Raw genomic sequence first — 17,397 nt, forward strand, 5'->3', positions numbered from 1 at the left:
CCCCCCCCACTTCACCTTCGCCTCCCCCATCACCCCCCTCCCACATTTCAAGACGAGTCTAGATACGCCACTGGCTGTTCACCGTTTTGACCTGGGTGGGTTGCGAAATGGCCTGGTGAGGGGGTAGGGGAATAGTGCGAAATTGAGACTGCGGAACTAAATCCGTATTCTAATGAAAAACTTATTTAACCCGATTCAATGGAACCAATTTCCGCACCCTACAATTCCCCGGAACTTCCCCTCCCACCCTACCCAACCTACGCCTATGCGATTAGAACGACTGTATCTGAAAGACTATTATATGGTGTGAGTGGGCAGGTCTCCTCGTTGATGGCAAACTACGACGTGAAAAAGAATACGTTTCTGGATATTTTGCTAGGCCTAGGCTAGGCTAGTCGGAAGTTCTGGATGATGAAAACACATTTTTGATTAGTTTTGTTTGCATAGCTATTATTTCAGTATATATTCAAAATGGCCCAATGCGCACAGAGTGCGCGGGAGTTCATTCAGAATTCATTTGGGCCTATGGTGGCTGTATTATGTAGTCACGACGCAGAGGTCCTTGCACAGAAAAACAACTTAACGTTCGTGGAAATGGCACGGCCCTTCTGTAGGCTCACTACTGAAGGTAAGAACGCAGCTACCTAACACTTAGGGCCTAGCCAGGCAGGCCGTGATGTCAAGTACAATTTTATCTTGGATTATTAGGCTAGGCCCAAGACATTGATTTTGTATACAGTGCATTAAAATATAGTCCTATCCTAATAATATAGCACTTTTTAGTTTGAACTGCAATATGCCACTTGGAAATGTATTCTTTTCTAATACTTAGCCTATACTTTATAGTAATAAAAAAAAAGTAATTTATGATGATTATGAACATTTTATTAACATCCTAACATTACAACATTGTCACTTTGCACCAGCCAGGGCCTACACATATTCACTACCTACCTAATTTCAGATTACAATTTTTTAACCCCTGTCTCTTATACACATCTAGATGTGTATAAGAGACAGAGACTATACTGTCACTGGTTTCAAATCACTGTCAAGTAGTTAAAAATCACCTAAAAAGGGATCTAATTAGGTGAAGGTGCCAGGTCATTCAAAATAAAAACTGGATTTGTACAACATGACAGGTTGCATTTTTTTTATTAAGATTTATAATTTTTTCCATGTCACCCATAAATATTAAATACAGAATTTTAAAAAATAGTTTGCATTGCATTAAGTTGCAGGTACCACAAATCTGGCAAAGATTAATCTGTCAAAACAAAGACATGAAAAATTACTATAATTAAATAGAGGAAACAATAATTCAACTCAAAAAATAGATTTTTCTGCAAAAATTATTGCATTAGATTAAATAACATATAAAATTTCTATAACATTTTTGATGTTATACTATTACTAGCCCTAATTATTTTATTATAATTACTGTTTGATCATCATCATCATTAATATTATCATCATCATCATCACATAGCCACCACCTGTCTCGCATCGTCCGGGACGGTCCTGCATATCAAGTGATGCATTTTCCAGTCCTGCATTTTCAAATGAAGCACGCATTTTGTAGAAACACATGCATGATCGTAAATTTGTCACGCATTTAGCAGTGTCTATGCATGATAACAAATTTAAGGGAAAATGTATTTAAAATTAGAAGCAATTGGTCTTAATATTATAAAAAATATGAAAACGGTCAAGCAGTAACTTGAGTCATTAGACAGTGTTTTCACACATACTTAATTCTTCATTGACATGTCACTAGAAATTGATCAGTATGCCTATTAATTTTTTGTTTGTTTAAGTAATTAAATGTTTGTGTACATAGTTCGGGTGCTCAAATTAGACATAATATACATTGAAACTCAAATTGTACATAGCTTCTCTATAAATATTTTTGTTGTACCGTACCTGGTATTGTCAACACACATTCCCTAAAATTGTTTTAAAACATCTTAAAATTGCTGAGATCGTCAGAGCGCCAGGGGCCCTGGACCCCCACCGGGCTCCACCTCTCCCCACCCCCAGCCAACTGGTGTAGTCAAGCACTTCAAATCTCTCAAGTTGGTAACTATGTCATCATTTATATTCATTAATATAATCATTATAATCATAATTATCATAATTATTATTGTTATCGTCATCTATATCATCATTATTTTCATCATCGTCATCAACCCAACACTCTTGAATCGTTAAACGTACATGTAGATAATTTTGATTGTAAGGCAATTTACTTTAATACATTATGGTTATTTCAATGTGTTTGTGTCGGGAAAATATCGTAGGAGTTTTGCCCTACCTGACATGCTATCATTATACTGAATATTCATTGCATTTCCAAACATGTGGGGAAAAAATTGCAAGTGATTCGGGTGGGAATTGGACTCACAACTCTCAGATAACTAGCCTGGAGTATCATACCCACACTAGACCACTGAGCTTGTGCTTAGTGACTTGACTAGTGTTGAATCAGATCCCCAAGTAGCTAGCAGCTGGTAATGAAATTTTTTTTTACTGTATGTTTTAATTAGAAATTTAATTTCAATATGATTTCAATTCTTATTTCAGCTCATATCAGAGACCCACAAGGTCAGGTAAACTCGATCCGAAACCTGCGTATCATTCTGAACGATATGAATAGTCAACCGCCCTCATCAGCTATTGTGAGAAAAATGTTGAATGATGTCGTTGGAAGTTTACACCCTAACTCAGAAGCGTCAAAAAGTAACGTGGTGTCTGCTGGAAATTATGATTTACAACTTAGCGGTAAATCAAATTACAGGTCTTCCTCTAATTAAAGATCACCTGCAAATAAAGACCGCTTTTCTATGGTTGCCATGTTAACAAATGTCTATTATCTTTATTATTATAACTAGAGACCAAAGCTGCTAAAGACCTGGAAACCCTGGTCCCAATAGTGGTCTTTAATTGGAGGGAGACCTGTGCTTAGAATTGTTCTTAAAATGTGAAATATGATAGTAGGCCTAATTTGTTACATAAATTTCTATGACTCAATTTTTTATGTATAATTTTTTTACAATATTGTGTTCAGTTATATTATTCAGTCTGTTTTTTAGGATATATATATTTTTTTTATAGTTTTTGTTTTTAAAGTGTTTTTTTTTAGATAGGTGTTTAAATGATTGTTGTATTAATATATCGTGGTGGAAAAAAAATACATTTATAATGTAAGACCCCTGCTACGTATAGCCAATACTTATAGGCAGTGTTGATGCAGCAGCAGAAAATAACAATAAAAACAACATCCAAGACATTAAAAAAATATAAAACTGAAAATCTAGACTGTGTATTGATAATTATAATAATTAAAAAAATATTTTGATAACTTAATTTATGTGCTATGAAAATACACCAATCCATATTGAACCTTTTTATTAGGTACTCTCTAGATGCTTGATGAAATAAAAAAAAATATATATTAATGAAAGGAATTATGAGACATTGAAATATAAAACTGAAAAATAATAAGACTGCGTATTGATAATTATAATAATTAACAAATTATTTTGATAACTTAATTTATGTGCTATGAAAATACACCAATCCATATTGAACCCTTTTATTAGGTACTCTCTAGATGCTTGATGAAATAAAAAAAAATATATATTAATGAAAGGAATTATGAGACATTGAAATATAAAACTGAAAAATAATAAGACTGCGTATTGATAATTATAATAATTAACAAATTATTTTGATAACTTAATTTATGTGCTATGAAAATACACCAATCCATATTGAACCCTTTTATTAGGTACACTCTAGATGCTTGATGAGATAAAAAAAAAATATATTAATGAAAGGAATTATGAGAAATTGAAATCATTAAAATGTACATAACAAATTTACAATGTAATAGGTAGATTTGCGCACATTATCAACTTAGTATGCATTTTTCCTACACTTAAGATTCCCTATCACTATAAATTTAATCTGTTTTAATACATTATTCTACATTAATAAATCAATTTTGTAAGTAAGCATAATGTAAGTGTTTTTTAGATGGTTAATATTCACAATGTATTCTCCCGTGTAACAAGGCAGTAATAATAATATATAAATGTTTAAGCTATTACTTATACCTCCTATAGCTTTTAAAGATTGTAAATTCTGAAAAAGTTTAATAAGTATACAGTACTTAGTGAATCGAGGATGGGAGAATTTATGGTGGCTATGAAGTGTATGTGGGCTGTTTAGACAGGGATGGGGGAGGGGTCTGAGGGCTGACTCCCAGAAAATATTTGGTTCCTAGCGGCCCAGAAATGCACAAATTATATTATGTTATTAAATTTCTTCACGGCGTCGTTTCATGAGTGAGAGGACATGTCCGCTTTCCAAGCACTATTTGGTAAAATGTAAGCTATTATTATTAAGATGCTGTTAAGCTTGGTTTTCATACAATCGACACACACTATCGCCGAGAGCTTCTGGTGATGCTGATTGTTCGGTCGAATCAGGGGCCTTCCCGATTGCATCGGGAATTGCTACACAGTACTTAATTACACAATAATTGCATTGTAAACACTGTAACGATTTTAAGGGAACCAGGCTTTGCAACAAGATATCGATTCAGTTACGTTGTTTATGATTTTTGGTCAAAGGGCTCACTCTAGTCTAAACCTAGGGCTTTTTTGGAAAGGGTAGGGGTGGCTAGCCATCCTATTTACCAGCTCGTTCAGAGTCAGTCTGCTATGGAATTAATTAAACTTCTCATTTAATAGGGCTCAGATATGTTACCAACTCCCAGTGAGATTGGGACATAACTGAATGAAATAATTAAATTTATTATTGCTCATTAGGCTGTTTTACTACAAAAATCTTCAAATTGAATACCAGCAACACTAAAGCAGCACCATCAGGTCTTGTACAGCTTTTAATGTAATATGGGCCACTGTTAGTAATATAGGTTACTGCAGTAACCTCTGATGTTTGATCTGGCAAATAAATTATGTTCTAATTGATTTAACCTTCAGTTACATGTTCAATTTTGTTGATGTACAATTTGAACAACTAAAATCATTGTGATTTTTTTAATGAATGTGTAGAAAGATCATTCTGTAATATTTTAGTTCTTGTGGTTTTATTTAAAGATATACTGCCCTCCTATTAAAAAAAAACATCATTATTACAGTACATTTTGCCAGAGTGAAATAGTTCTGAACGATTTCGTTCTTGGCATATGCCTATCCATCTTGCACTAAAAAAAGTGTCACCTGCTTGGTCAACAAAACAGATGTTTTGATGTTGAACACATTGCATTGTTGTCAATAATTTTTTTGCATGATGGGATAAAAGTTTTAGAGGGAAATTTAAGATAATTTATTGGAGTAGTGAGAAAACACAGCCTTAGAACTTTTCATTTGAAAAGAACCGTAAGCTATCAACTTTTTTAATAATTCAGAGATCAAAAAATTGCTTCAATGATTTTATAGACTTTGCAAGTTATGAAAATCCTGAAATTTCCTGGCACATACTTAATGTTGTGTCGGGACTAGTTAATTCCTTTATTTGACCTAACTTACAATTGGATTGGGCATGTATTGATATGGTTTACTTCCATTGCAGGTTCAACGCCTTGGTTCGAAGCGTACAGAGAGCACTTCCTTCAAGTCACGTTGCCCTCAGAGCATGAGTTCATCCGCCATTTTATTGCCTGTATCCTTTCGTAATGAAGCAAGGGTTCAGTGAGTCTTGAATAATGAGACATGATAGCATGGTTTTTGAAAAGGAAGTGAAACTGCAGTATTCCACTTTTGTATTGTTTTTCCAGACAACATTCTTGTGTTTATCCTGTAACATATCAGTCATTCTCAGTGTGGTTTTCATTTTACTATGTTTTGGATTTGTATTGTCTTTCTAAAGTGAGTTTAACTCGACTAGAGCAGTCACTTTTTTTAGCCTCCTATGGCCAATCATCTGCTTTTATTTTTTGCAAGCTAAAATACACAGGATGCACTGGCCTTAAACCAGACATGCCTTGGGATATACTGTAAGAGTAAAGCCCCTGCACTTTCTATGCAGTGCCCTTCCCTAAGCCTTGTAGAGTAATTGTTTTTGACAATATTTATATGCAGTTATAATTTTTTTTTTTGTAAAAATGTATGGTCTCACCCATAATTTCTTGTTCCCCGTTTATGAAATTTTCCCTTTCCACTAAAAATACATGTTTACACCCTAGAAAGGTGATTAAGATTATTGTTTGTACATCCCCCCGCCTTTGTGCCTACAGTTAAAAAAATATTTTTGGAAAAATGGAAATAAGTATACTTAATTATGTATCAAGTTTCAAATCTGGTTCTCAGTTATTTAATTTAATGTATTAAAGTGTTTTATTTCATAATGAAATTGAAGATGGCAATAATGTACATTGTACTTGTCATGTCATTTATTTAAGAAAAATGGTGTGATCTATTTATGACCTTTGAACCCAAATATCTTAATATTAGGCGTATTCGACTGGTTCATTCCGTAGACTACGATTTTTCGTTAAGTATTACTTTCATTCGGCTGGTTCGTAAAAAAGGACTTCGCTGACAACGAAAATTAACGTAAACCAGAGTGCTTTAATCAGTGTTAAGTTATCCACGTGACCAAAATAAACATGGCCGATTAGTCAGTTTAGCAACAACATTTGCGTTAATATTATTTAGATTGAATTTCAGAAAGTAAAAATTATAATATTTACCCAACATGAAGTCAAAAAATAATTGTAGGCTAACAGAATTCAAAAACTGGATAGAAATATTTATTTTTTTACTAAAAACTCATACTGCCACAAGCTGAAGTAATCTTGACTACGCAGCGTGTATCGCGGTAACTATGCAGCCATCTTGTTTTGTCGAGTATTTACAAGTTTTCTATTTGACTGGTTGTCTTCGTTAAATAGGATTTTACCGCTGCGCTGGTGGGCATGGTTTAAGGAAGAACGACCAGTCGAATACGGCCATAGTATGCATATGTGCTATAGTATATCTCCTTACCTAAGTCTCAGGTATGCTTGTTGTGTCATCTAATCATGCAGACCCAATTGACCAGTTCTCCAAGTTGAATCAGCAGCAACATCAGTTGCAGCACAGTAGTAGCGCAAACAATCCTAAATGGCTCTGTCCAAATATCTTCAAATATTACATATTGCTTCATGACAACACAGAAGGGGAAGAGGAAAAGTAAGTATAATCCTTTGTTCAAAATATCGGTTTTCTCTAACAAGTATGTGCAATGATGAATATATGAATGTATAACACCCATATATGCATTAAATAATAGTCACTTTAAACTTATTAGCAACACTGGTTTTAATTACAATTAAAAAAAAAAATCATTTTTTCACAGAGCTGAAGCAGTTTACCAAAGTATGAAGTCAACGTATGGTTCTCACGCTTGCCACTTGTTACGGATCAATTCGCGTTCAATACAAGCTGCCGAGGTCGCTTCCATGGGGAACGAATATACTGCGAATATGCCTGATCCATGGAGCCAGTTTATGACCAATTCTGTCGAGGTAGGGGTAAGCTTTGAAACTAACACTTCCTTGGTGTATTCAGAATGTTAGAGAACTGTGACAACCTGATCTAGATACATAGTCTGTGTACATAATCTATTGGTAAATTAAAATAATAAGTGTCATGCATCAAGTCCAGACTGTAGACCTATTAAGCTGGTGGGCTGGTTGACCCCATGTATACATACATCAAAGGATCACTGTACAAACTAAGTGCAACACATGTGGAGGACTCTAACAAAAGAATTTATTTTTAGTAAAGGAAAAATTTGACTGTTCACCGATTCCTTTGAAGTCAGGTGGCATTTTTGTCATTGCAGGAGTCGGGAGAGATGGATATTTCTCCAAGTGTAGACAACGGTGGTTTTCCCGACAAAGTGACGGAAACTGATCCAGAGCATATAAATGACCCAACACAGCCCGCAGAGCCCCTTCCAATTGAAGACGGTATGTCAGTAATTGATCCTTTTAGTGCAGACAAGTGGTGTTGTAATTGGTTGTTAAGATGCTTGGTATCAACTTCCAGGTTCCTTGCATTCCCAATGTTCTTTCATTCTCAGGGTCCTTCATAATCCTGTTGATGGTTGTTTGCAGAGCATCTCTTAGTTGCATTTTCTAGTTGGGAAGTTTTGTTTTTGTAAATTAAACATCTTCCCCTGGATCTGTCATTGAAGAGTAGACTTCAGTAATTCACTATAAGAGCAGATGTATGCCTAGCATCTCTAGGCCAAAGCCTTCATGCCCTCACTGTAGTAAGAGGGATCTTACTTAGCGTTTATTATGCAACAAATAATAAACAGTAATATTTATGCATCTGTTGGCCTGCAAAATGTTCTCTACTAAATTTTCAACTGAAAGTTAATATACAACTTTAAAGTAAGCAATTTTAATATCAAATTTATTAGGTCCACTCCTCAATGTTTATAAATTTCAGATAGTCCAGTTGATCCTATACCTAACACAAATCCACCGCACCCACTGTCTCAGACTAATGAGGTCGTCTCGCACCCGTTAGATGATCAATCTGCTCAAACGCAAATGATTATCACAAGTGACCCAGATGACACACCTGATGCTAACAATGTTGACATTGTTTTGAAAAAACTTGTTGGAGTACACGGAGCATGTCTTACATTAAGCGATCATGATCGCTTGCGAATATTTATTCACGAGTTTGTTGTACGTGGATTGCTGCCGTACATTGAGAAAATGATCCGGACGTTGAGTGAACAGGTATGTTGTAAATAAGACTTCTTGTAGTTTTGACTGCACATGTCCATGTCCAAGGTCAAGTCAAATACATAAAATTCACATGATGATGTTTGGATAATGTGGATCTGATCTGGAATTTTTAGTTTTATTTATTAGTAGTTGTTGTTTCAATGATTTAATTGTAAGGTGGTAATTTGGAGTGGAGTTGAATAGCTTAGTGGTTAAGATGCTTGCCTTCTAATCCCAGGGACCTGGGTTCAATTCCTGTGACTTGTTCTCACGACAAAAACAACTCCACTCCCTAAGCCTCAATAAGAGACTTGGTTTATAAAGGAACGTTCCCTCCTGTAAGTGGCGAGTGTACTTGCTGTTGGATGTGAAGGAAATTAAATTTAAAAAAAAAAAAAAAAAAAAAATTAAGATTAGCATCTTTACTAAATAAACATTTTCCTTTGTGTTCTCTCTTTAGCTGGCCTCTAGGAAAGGGATCTCTAGGAGTTTTATAAGTGCAACCAAGAACTGGTTCGGTGGGAAAAGGAATGCAGAGAAGGCCAACAAATCACAAGTGGACATGGGGGGCAAGTACGTATGCAAAATTGTTTTGCTCTAAGATCTGGACCGGTCCCTTGCTATAGAAATGAGAAGTTTATAGTTATAAAATTTAAAACAGTATAGTAAATGAAGCTTACAATTCATTTTTTGTGGGTGATTTTTTATTATTTTTATTTTATTATTATTTAATTATCATTTTATTATTACTGTAGAAATTGTAAGAAAAATTACTATTATTGTACATATTTTTTTCTAGTCTTATTGTTGTTATTTTTAAAGTATTTATTATTGTTTTTATTATTATCTTTGGTATTGTTGTTATTACTGTTATAATTAAAGTATTTATATTATATTTAATTATTTAATTATCAAATTGTAAATAAGTATAATCATTATTTTAAATATTTTGCTAGTGTTCTTGTTGCTTTTATTAAGTATGTATTATCTTTGTTAATTTTTTTATGTGCTATTACTTTATTATTGCTATTATTGTTATTATAATGATTGTTAATATTATTACAGTACTCTTTTTATTACTGTTATTATTAGACATGTTGTAATGACTATACTGTATTCAAAACGTCTAGCTAATCTCTTTGTTATTGCGTGCCAGTGATTCTTCTGTTATGACACATAAGCTATCGTAATGATGTGTTGTAAAATACATTAAGATGTAATTTAACTCATTCATGCATGCGTGTTCTTTAATTATGTATCTGATTTTGCATTTATATTAGGTTATTAACTCAGGCTGAAAGTGTTCCTCAAAAGTTTCAGTTTACACTAAAAAAAGATAAGCAACTGTATCAAATTTCTTGACACATTAGGCTTATTCACGATTTTAACTTTCGCCAGGTACTTGCGCGAATCTCCAGAATTACAGATGCGGCGTCTTGGTGATTTAGCCTTCTTAGTTCAGATGTATGAACTAGCTTACACATCATTCCATACAGCAAAACGAGATTTCAACAATGATCATGCATATATGCATTGTGCTGGAGCCTTGGTATGATAATAATAGCTTTTATTGTGTACAGTTTCCCCTCCAATTTGAGATGACCTATGGGAGATTTTTTATGGTCTCGTGGTTCGGTCTCCAAATAGGGGGTCCAAATAGAGGGTTAGCTTTGTGTTACAAGATTAAAGATTGTTATTTGGTTTTTTGAAAAAGTGATCTTGAATTTAGAGGGGTCTCGAATTGGAGGGTTCATTGTGCTATATATCATGAATTCTTAGGAATTATATACATTTGGAAAGTAATTAACTGTTTCCTACCACTAAACAGGCAAATTGAAAACACTTCATTTTCTGATCTACAGCACAAAAAGTTGACAATACCGTAGACAAAAGGATAAAATTATTTGAATAATATTAATTAATATTAAACAAAACCTCTGATGAAATTATTTTTATACCCTATATATATATATATATTTTTTTTTTATTAAACCTTTTTATGCACAAAAAGCTGTTTTACTCAGATAATAGTTTTCCATAGACAGGGCTATCGCCCTTTGTAAAATTTAAAATTAAAATATTTTTGAAAAAAAAAAAATTTATGAAATCTGTGTCTTTCATTAGGAAATGGCTGCAACCTCTGCATTCATGATGGGCAACTTAAACAAGGTTTACCCATCACACTACATGGACAGTGCAGTGTCAATGTATGCTAACACATGCAAGTAAGTTTAGCTATAATGTAGAGAATCAATGAAACATTTTTAAACTTAAATGTAGTGGTTTTTCAATTGAGATAAGCATTATCTTTCAAATCATTAGGCCGACCAGCCCTCCATAAACTAACGTTAGAATACTGCACTTTCAGCGGTAAAGAACAATTAAAACCTCATAAAAAAGGCAACTAATCTGTTTACCTATAATTGAATCCAAGAAGGACACCAGTGTTAAACACTCAGTACTTATACTTGATAATGTGTTAATCCAATTAATATAGTGAGATAACATAACGTTAGTTTATCGAGGGCAGGTTGAGCTAATGTACAGTAACTAGTTCCATATATAAAGACAGATTCACTCAAAGCTCTCATGTACCGGTATACCTTAAATGCTATGCGCATTATTTGAATGATTCTATCTTTATATGCTGTACTAGTTTAGTTTGAAGAAGGAGTATTGTGAACCTCTGGAAATCAATTTCTGATCAATGTTACTAGACCCAAAAACAGCTATGTTGAAAAGTTGTCCGGATGTCCAACGTATCATTATTATGCAAATAAGTACTGCCATTACCAAATATCTATTTTTCGCTATAGCTCTCATAATAAAGCTTATTAGAAAAAGAATTAAATTGTTGAATTTTTTTGGCTATTTTTAGGAAGCCAAGCTTTGCAACCAGAGCGATTCTTCTGAGTACCGAGACACTGAAGGCAAGAGGCCTGTATGGTGAAGCAGCCATGGAGTTTATCAGGATGACTGGAGAGGTAATTACTGAATACTGCCCTCTATTGACTCTCAGACAAGATGTTCATACCATTGTTTTCATGCAACTGTATGTTTTTTTATGTTACTATAAGCATGGAGGAATTAGTTTACCAGATGTTATAGAAACATTGGCATTTTCATATATCCAGAGCCTATTTAATTGTGATTTTTTCTTTTGAAGGACTCAGATTTGAGGAGTGCCCTGTTCTTGGAGCAGGGTGCACATTGTTTTATAAACATGAAGACACCGATGGCTCGTAAATACGCGTTTCACATGATACTGGCTGGCCACAGGTATAGCAAGGCTGGACAGGTGAGAAAAGCACCTTCATTATTTGTTTTTAATTCTAAAATAGTTTTTTGAAATATATTTTCATTTTATTACTGTTTTGTTTCTTCAGAGGAAGCATGCTTTAAGATCGTATTGCCAAGCCCTTCAAGTGTACAAAGGAAAAGGCTGGACTCTAGCTGAGGTAAATGCAAAAGGAACAGTTGTTTACATTCTTAATTAAATAAAACATTTATTCAATTAGATATAAAGGGTTAAAATAATCACAATCGTATTTAACATTTTAAAAGTAAGGAAGTAGGAAGGAAAGGTAATTTAATAAGCAACAACTTTACATTTATGTCTGAATATACATTATATTTGGACAGATAATTATTAGGTATGTGTATTTTGATTTAACAGGATCATATCAACTTTACTATTGGTCGACAGTCATTCAATTTAAAACAGCTCGATAACGCTAGCGCCGCATTCAAACACCTGCTGACCTCTGACAGTAGGCAACCAGCTGTTCAACAGGCCGCATTCCTACGTGAATACTTATTTGTTTTCCAGGTGAGTGCACATTTTGCAACCAATGCTCATTGGCTCATGACATTAACATGTAAAATGTCTGTAGGAAAGCACAAAGAAGGGGGTGATGCTCTCTCACAAAGCATTACTCAAGAGTAATGAAAAATGACCTCACATCACCTCTTTTCTCCAAATAGCATTCCTCTCCCCTCCAAATAATAGGGAGATTTCCATTGCACGACGACGGTAGTACGTAGAACTTAATGACGTCACTAAAAGTCATCTGCGCATGCGACAACGTTAAGGTCACCTCGTCGAGTAGATTCTGGAACGCAATTTGGCCAAATCACGTTCCAGAATGCAGAGAACGTAGGATGCCAGGCATGAGCGATTCCGTTCTAGCGTCGTGTCGTCACACAAATCAAAAGCTCCCTAGTATCTGCCTTTCAATCACTTCCCCTTGCTTCCAATACTCCTAAATATTTCACTGACACTTGTAATGTTACAATTAGAACAACTATATGTTAACCCTTTGCTTTCTCTCTTAGATTGCATTCTTTATAGATTTATGTAATAATTTATTTTTTGCATTTGGAAATGCTACTAACTTTTCAAATTGTAGGTTTCTGGAGTTTTAATATGCTTAGAAAAGGATAAAAGAGACTGACTATGATTAAAATTATAATTTTGTAAAGAGATTAAATAGTTTCAGCCAATAAAAACCTCTTTTAGAGAGGGAATATTAAAAGTATGTTTTCTTAATTTGTAGCAACAAATGGCAACAGCAACTCAAGATGGCAAAGCTTTATCACCCGGCCTGCCTCAGCTACCCCTACCAATCATCAATAAAATAGCCACCAAGGTGCTCTTGGGAAGTACCATACGACCGATTTTACCAGGTAAGCTCAGCTTGTATATCAATGACATTTGTACATAGTCGTCATTGAAGGTATGGCTGGAGAGCTTTTTAATTACTGCATGACTATCTTAAATTTGCATTTAAGAGCCAGCTAAAGTCATGCATAGGAATGAGAAGTGATGAAAACAGTGTTACTTTATAGCATTATGCTACTTAAAAAGTTTATTATTATTTAATATATTTATAAAATTTGTCATACATATATAGAATATTTCCTTTTAAACTGATGAGAAGTAGTGCTTTATGGTGGGGGGGGGGTGGGTTCATGCTGTTAACCTGCTCATGTTGATCCTGCTACGACTGTTCCAGTCAACTGATAACAGCAACTATAATCAAGTGATTATGGATTCACACGAACGAACAAATGATTTACAAGGTTTATTTTTTTATTGATGATTTTGTTATTTAATGTATTTATAAAATGTATGTCATAGCTAAGAGAGTGTTTACTTTTAAATTGTTTATTTAATTAAAATTATACATTATTTTTTGTTAGATAATAAAATTGCTGCCACGTCAGTAGCATTTAATCAACTCTACGACTCGGCTGAAACCGACAAATGGTTCGAGCTAGAAGAGATGGTGGTGAAAGCGGCTAACAAATCGGCGCTTGCTACGTTAAGGCCGTCTCAAAAGTTACTCAACGGGAGGACAAATAACAGTCAACGCCCAATTGCTGTCATCAGAGGTAAGATAGTTGATGATAGCGATGTGGTGCAGTGTGTATGGTGCTTGGCTTTTCATTGAGAGGTTGTAGGTTCGATCTCATTGCTTGTGTCCTTTGAGAAAGACGCTTTGTGTACAGTTTCTTTCTTCACCCGGGTGTATATGGGTACCTGAGTTGGAGGAGGGTGCCTGGTCTGAGGAACTTTCTGGAGTGTCAATCAAATTTAACAATTGACCAATCAGAACAGGGCCTGGAATATGTGCGACATACGTATTGTCCCACAAACACATTATGTGCGTATGATTTTACACTTGTCGTTTGCGGGACTGTAGCAACGATTTCCGAGGGACAGGGCTTAGCCGAAAGCTCCCCTGTGCTGATTACATGCATAAGTAGGAAAACTCTGAGGGAGCATGTTGATTCTACATCCAGTGATAATATTTGATGTACTTTTTGTCATACCATTTTAGTTAATTGAATGTATTATTTCAAGAAATAATAGAAATAATTTTTTTTTTTTGTTTTTTTCATTTATCTTTTCTAGAACCTATTACGATTGAACTTGTACTGACAAATCCCTTGAAAGTTTCCCTCTTGTTGTGCAATCTGTGCCTTCTTTGGAGGTTTACGGATCTGGATTATGAAAAAGTTAACGATGAAACGCCGGAGAAACCACCAACAATAATTTCAAATGAAAATATATGCGTAAGTCCCAAGGTAATAAGCTGTCTGATAGTTTCAACCTGTGTAATGACTTATGGGTAATGTCAAAGGTCAAAGGCATATAAACAAAGCAACTAATTTGTGAACTATGATAAATGGTGCGGTATTCACCTGATATATGATGTAAAGATGACAGCTTTTAAGTAATAACACTGTAGATTGAAATTGGTAGAAGATGACAGCAATAGTATCATTATTTGTATGTATTGACCTTTGACATTTCATTGTACATGTGAAGCTATGAGACAGCTTATTGATTTCTACTGGACTCTTTCTCTCCTTGGTTCAATTGTAAGTTTGAGTAGATGCATGATTCAAGGTTTAATTTAGTATTTGATATATGAGGTCACATGGTAGGCAGAAATCTTTCATTCAATTTATTATTCATTAATTAATTAATTGTTCATTTAAACTGGGTGACCTATTCAATGAAAATTCACAGGTTCCCCCATGCATTCCCAGTATGGCAAACACATTATTTTAATACATATATTTTTAATACAACAATTTTTAAGATGAATTATTTAATTCTCTGATTGGTATTTGCAAACTTCTATTTTTGGATTAATTCATATGAATACATAAACAATACTTTTGTTGTGTCTTTGTTTTGTGTATTTTGTATCAACTTCTAATTCCTGGAAATTCTTTTGTTTTGAACCCAGATGAATATTGCGAATGAAATAATTTACACCGAGACTATTCCAGAATTTGAGCTGAAAGCAAATGAAATAAAAGCAGTTAGTATTTTTTTATGGATTGTTTGGCATATAAAATCATAGATTGTTGTATTTATAGCTGTGGTAATAATATTGATTATCATCATTATTATTTCTATATTTTCTTCACGTCCAACAGCAATTGCACTCTCCACATACAAGATGGAACAATGTTTTGAGTCCTAGAGAGGGGAAAAAAAATTGCTATTTTAAATTTTTTAAAATAATATTATTACCCCACCACCAAAGTTAAGTATTCACCAACGCTTGTCTGTTGTTTGCAGGATTATTATTGTATGCAAAATTGATAAGTGGATCATCTTAAAATTTAGTGGAGAAGTACATTTTGGTCATCTATGCTGTTTACTGTACTGTATATTCAGATATGTAAATGAATTTTTGTTGCCAGTGGTATGAATAACTGTTAGTAATAACAATTGTTCTTTATTTTCTGCAGGTGCAATTATCATTAACACCTCAACAGACTGGTGAACTTAGCATTCTAGGAATTATGTACAGCCTAAGTACACCGATGCAATCCACAAGCTCGACGCCGGTCACAAACATGGAGATTCCAGGCAGTCCATCTCTAAAGCATTCCAAGAAAATGGGTTCAAACGTTGTATCGGTCCGTGGCAGACAAGAAGTGGACGTGCAAGGGCCTAGACTTAATGGCACGTTGATGGAGAAACGAGTTGTAACTTATGGTCCTGACCGGAGGCTGGACCCAATAATTGCACCACCAATGCCTCTGTTAGAGGTGAGCTCCTACTACTGTGCTGTTAATAACATACTTCTGAAGACCAGGATATCTCTAAAATTTGATTTTAAAGTGCCATTCTCCAATGTGAAGTACTATATAAATATTTGTGCTATTGTCATCTCAGGATGTTGAAACTTTCATCAGGCATTGTAAATAAAATTTCTGCACTGTGATTATTAGGTTATTGTTGTTAAATAGTACCTATTTATTGCTATACAAGTCTAAAATCTAATAATCTAATATTTTGTTTTTCTTTCTATTTCAGGCATGTTTCATAGATTTTCCCTATTCTTTACTTTGTGGAGAGATTGGACAGACAATTTTAGAAGTATCAAACAAAGGAGATTATCCGCTACATAAACTTTACATAGTGTCGAAACAACCCCAGTGCTTTGCTTTCAGATCTCCCAACAATTCTCATGTGAATGCTGATATCCAATCAGGATCATTGTACAGGACTATTCCACTTGATAATAGGGTAGATGTTGATGAACATGTAGTTGATATACAAAAATTGTCTTGTGTTGTGAAAGTGCCTCTTCCTGAAGGACACTTAAAGCCGGGTTGCTCGGCATCAATACCAATGTGGATCCAAGGACCGGAAAAGGCCGGGATACACGATGTGGATATACTGTTTTATTATGAATCAACAGAAGAAAATTTTAAATTGAGGTAGGCATACGAATCTCACTGGCTCTTCCCACAGCAAATGACAATTTTCAAAAGTGATGCTCTATTTAAGACACATAATGGAATTATAAAAACCGAAAGGTCCACTGATTAATCTCAGATAAGAAAGTATAATACATACTCCAAGTATTGAAATACACGCCATCGTGTCGGGATTCAATATTTCGACATTAATTATGTCATCATCAGGAATGATTCATAGATTTTCCCTATTCTCTACTTTGGAATGGAATTATAGAGTGGAATTTTTTAACTTGAGTCACGAAAATGATTTTCATGACTCAAGGTTTTTGACAGGATCGCTAATGAAAATGTAATTGGATAGCAGTCACACCATTGCACAGTACAGCTCTACTCCATTATACACATCT

The 17,397-nt window shown here is 34.3% G+C and overlaps 1 protein-coding gene across 2 annotated transcripts in view; it reads left to right on the forward strand.

The window, feature by feature from the left end:
• Positions 1-315: 315 nt before the first annotated feature.
• Positions 316-17,397, forward strand: part of LOC117123058 (trafficking protein particle complex subunit 8-like) — a 22,039-nt gene continuing 4,957 nt past the window's right edge. The window contains exons 1-20 of one of the 2 annotated variants that reach the window (XM_033268879.1): positions 316-628; positions 2,584-2,781; positions 5,602-5,691; positions 7,028-7,202; positions 7,369-7,537; positions 7,858-7,984; positions 8,472-8,770; positions 9,219-9,331; positions 10,157-10,307; positions 10,883-10,983; positions 11,637-11,742; positions 11,925-12,056; positions 12,145-12,216; positions 12,435-12,587; positions 13,315-13,444; positions 13,961-14,152; positions 14,676-14,848; positions 15,520-15,594; positions 16,031-16,333; positions 16,602-17,008. In XM_033268879.1, the coding sequence (XP_033124770.1) occupies positions 472-628; positions 2,584-2,781; positions 5,602-5,691; positions 7,028-7,202; positions 7,369-7,537; positions 7,858-7,984; positions 8,472-8,770; positions 9,219-9,331; positions 10,157-10,307; positions 10,883-10,983; positions 11,637-11,742; positions 11,925-12,056; positions 12,145-12,216; positions 12,435-12,587; positions 13,315-13,444; positions 13,961-14,152; positions 14,676-14,848; positions 15,520-15,594; positions 16,031-16,333; positions 16,602-17,008 (3,323 nt within the window). In that variant the 5' untranslated portion in view covers positions 316-471. The remainder of the gene's footprint in view (positions 629-2,583; positions 2,782-5,601; positions 5,692-7,027; positions 7,203-7,368; positions 7,538-7,857; positions 7,985-8,471; positions 8,771-9,218; positions 9,332-10,156; positions 10,308-10,882; positions 10,984-11,636; positions 11,743-11,924; positions 12,057-12,144; positions 12,217-12,434; positions 12,588-13,314; positions 13,445-13,960; positions 14,153-14,675; positions 14,849-15,519; positions 15,595-16,030; positions 16,334-16,601; positions 17,009-17,397) is intronic. The other variant, XM_033268880.1, reaches the window with a different exon arrangement.

The sequence above is a fragment of the Anneissia japonica genome, unplaced genomic scaffold, assembly GCF_011630105.1.
Source record: "Anneissia japonica isolate Jap-2015-1 unplaced genomic scaffold, ASM1163010v1 scaffold2999_len715162_cov194, whole genome shotgun sequence".
Lineage (NCBI taxonomy): Eukaryota > Metazoa > Echinodermata > Crinoidea > Comatulida > Comatulidae > Anneissia > Anneissia japonica.